The sequence below is a fragment of the Malus domestica genome, chromosome 15 (assembly GCF_042453785.1).
Source record: "Malus domestica chromosome 15, GDT2T_hap1".
In the NCBI taxonomy this organism is placed as follows: Eukaryota; Viridiplantae; Streptophyta; class Magnoliopsida; order Rosales; family Rosaceae; genus Malus; species Malus domestica.
In genome coordinates this window covers 18,699,552-18,702,385 of record NC_091675.1, presented here as the reverse complement: position 1 = coordinate 18,702,385, position 2,834 = coordinate 18,699,552, and the positions used below count along the sequence as shown (strand labels likewise).

General features: G+C 47.0%; 1 protein-coding gene across 1 annotated transcript; it reads right to left on the bottom strand.

Annotated features, from left to right (window-relative positions):
* Positions 1 to 70: 70 nt before the first annotated feature.
* On the bottom strand, positions 71 to 463 carry LOC139191745 (uncharacterized). The gene has a single exon (XM_070812750.1). It carries the CDS (start codon positions 461 to 463, stop codon positions 71 to 73), a length of 393 nt encoding a protein of 130 aa, XP_070668851.1.
* Between the last annotated feature and the right edge of the window lie 2,371 nt (positions 464 to 2,834).

Genomic DNA, 2,834 nt, shown 5'->3' with positions numbered 1-2,834 from the left:
TTTTGTCTCTCTGCTTTCCTTCTTTCTTCTGAGATCGATCTTTCTGAGGCTGCTCGTGCACATTGTCTGCTCACTGAGCCTCGTCCCAAAGTGCGTGTTTCTCTGCTAGATCTTCTTTCATGATCAACTCTCCGAACAACATGTGGTATGCTGTGAGTCTTTTTTGGAAGACTGCACTCGCTATCGGGTTGTCACATTCGACTATCTTCACCTTCGCTGTTTTGAACCTCTTCACATAATCGCGAAATGACTCCCTTGGGTTCTTTTTCACGTTGAACAAGTGGTTGGACTTCTTCTTGATTGAGCAATAAGAGGAATACTTTTTGGTGAAAACCAAGGAAAGATCATCGAAACTTCTGATGGATCGCGGTGGGAAGGTGTAGAACCAATCTTGCGCCTCGCCTTGCAAAGTGGTGGCGAATATCTTGCACATCAGGGAATCGTTGTTCCGATAAAGTACCATCATGCTTCAGTAATGCTTCAAGTGTCTCTTTGGATCTCCATCTCCTTTGAAAGATGTGAAGTGCGGTATGCTAAACTTGCATGGAGGCTCTGCCTGCTCGATCTCATCTGTGAAGGGTGACCTGCTCATATTGGTCATGTCTTGTCGTAGTGCCTCATCAACAACTTTGTTGCGTTGGAAATCAAGCAATCGCACATTCAGGAGCCTCTCTACCTCTTCCTAAATTTGCCTTTGTTGGGGTGGCGGAGCTCTCGGCTGTCCCCGGTCTTGACCTGCTGGTCTAGGTTGCTATGTCGCAACGGCGGTCATGTGGTTCATTTCTGGCAAGCGAGGGAATTCTTCACAGGCTGCTGGTTGAACTCATGCCAGATTGAGTAACTGCTTCTCTCTATCCTTTGTGCTGCCTACTCCGATGCATGGTAGAAGATGCTCCTTGCTGGCCTAGCCGCGAGTGAACACTTCACCTGGAAGGTTGCTCGTGTTGACTATCGGAGTGTGGCCCCAATTATGAATGTATACTCGTCCGTGGACCTAGTCGACAGTGCACACTCCTCTGGGCGCTAAGATGGGAATATACGCTATCTCATGGGCCCAATCAGGAGTGTACACTACCCGAACACTCAGTTTGTAGCTAGTCAAGTGGTTGCTTGTCGGGATGTTGTTGGAAAGGTTCGTCTGCTCTTGTCCTACTTCAGGACACCTTGTCCGGGGCACGTTGCATCATGGTGCGTTGCAAGAGCTGATTCACCAAGGTTGTCTGTTGTGCGAGGGTGCTTGTCAACTCTATGACTTGTCGAGACAAGTGTTGTTTGCAATTCGGGTTAAAAGAGTTTGGACGAAATGCATCTCCTTGAATAGTGGAATTGTGGTAGACTCCGGGCGCGAGATTTGAGTTGGGAAATGTCAAATCTGGGGAAAAGTGAGGTGAAAATGCCGCTGGTTCCATCGTCGGCCCAAAAATTTGAAGCCAAGATGGTTGAACCAATCTTGGACCGACTTAGGCTGCTTGGGACTAAGGTCGGGCCTAAATCTAGAGGAACTTGGCCCTACCCATTTTAAAATGTAACGGGCCACGTATAAGGAATTTAAGTTTGGGAACCGGACCTAACCCGGCCCGTTTCAAACGAGCTAGTTCAAGACGGGTCCACGGGTCTAATTACTATTTTTTCCTAGTTTTGGAACGGCGCTGATATGCTGAGTAGAAGCAGAAGCAAAACCATCCATTTTAGACACACATTTGCACTACTCAGAACACAGAAAAACAAATCCTACAAACATTTTTGCACTACATGTGTTTAAACACAACCAAATCAATGTATATACTCTGCACATGTACGATTTTTCCATGCATGTCCCGAAATAAGCAAACAATGAAATCCCAGATCCATAGTTCTAACAGAACCCATTACACTTACACACAAAACTACATCAAATCAATCTCACAAATAACCAAATTGTTCAAATTGGCAAATCGTACCAGAGACGTCGTCTTCCTCATGGATCCAAGACCTTCACCCTTGCCATTACAAATTACATCAATTGATGAATCAAAACAAAATCAGAAACCCACATAAATCAAAAACCTAAATTCCTAAATCAAAAACCCTAATTTCCTAAATCAGAAACCGTAATTCATAAATTACCTACGGATGCCATGATGGAGAGTTAAGAAACGATACCACGATGGTAATCGTGCCTCTCGACCCGGTCCAACCCTTCACACGCCGCCGCATTGCAGATTTGCTTCCCCAAATTAACCTCTAACATCACCTTATCCTGGCTGTTCGCCGACCCCTTCAACGAGTCAAACAGGGTCGAGTCGAGCTAGCATCTGCAGCATGTCGGAGAATGAGTGGTCAATCGGCGGCTGAGTTTAAAGTTGTTCTGTTGGATTACTTCCGCATATGCCATGATTTGGGAGCCTGGGCTCAAGATTGAAGTCTGAGATGGGAGCCTGGGCTCGAGATTGAGGTCTGAGACAAGAGAGGAAAGGGGATTCAAGGAGGAAAGTTTGAAGGAGGAGAATCGGAGTCGGGATAAAGAGAAAATGTGAGGTGAGGGGAGAGTTGAGTGAATTGGCCCAATTGGGTGGGTCTGAGAATAAGAGATTAGAGGGTATCTTTGACAAAAAAAAAAAGATACAAATTTAAGGGTAGAAAACGGTTTGGGCCGGGGGCCTGTTTTCTCCAATTTTACCCACCCCTACTTGGGGCACCACGGGAGTGGGTTGGGCCACGGTAGTGGGCTGTTCCACGTGCGACACGTGTGGGACTTGGGCCTTGGTTCGGCTCAGCAATGTGTTGGGCTCGCGCGGATTGGAGTGACACGACTTGGGCCGTGGCTTTGGTGCTGTGGGCTTTGGATGGCACGG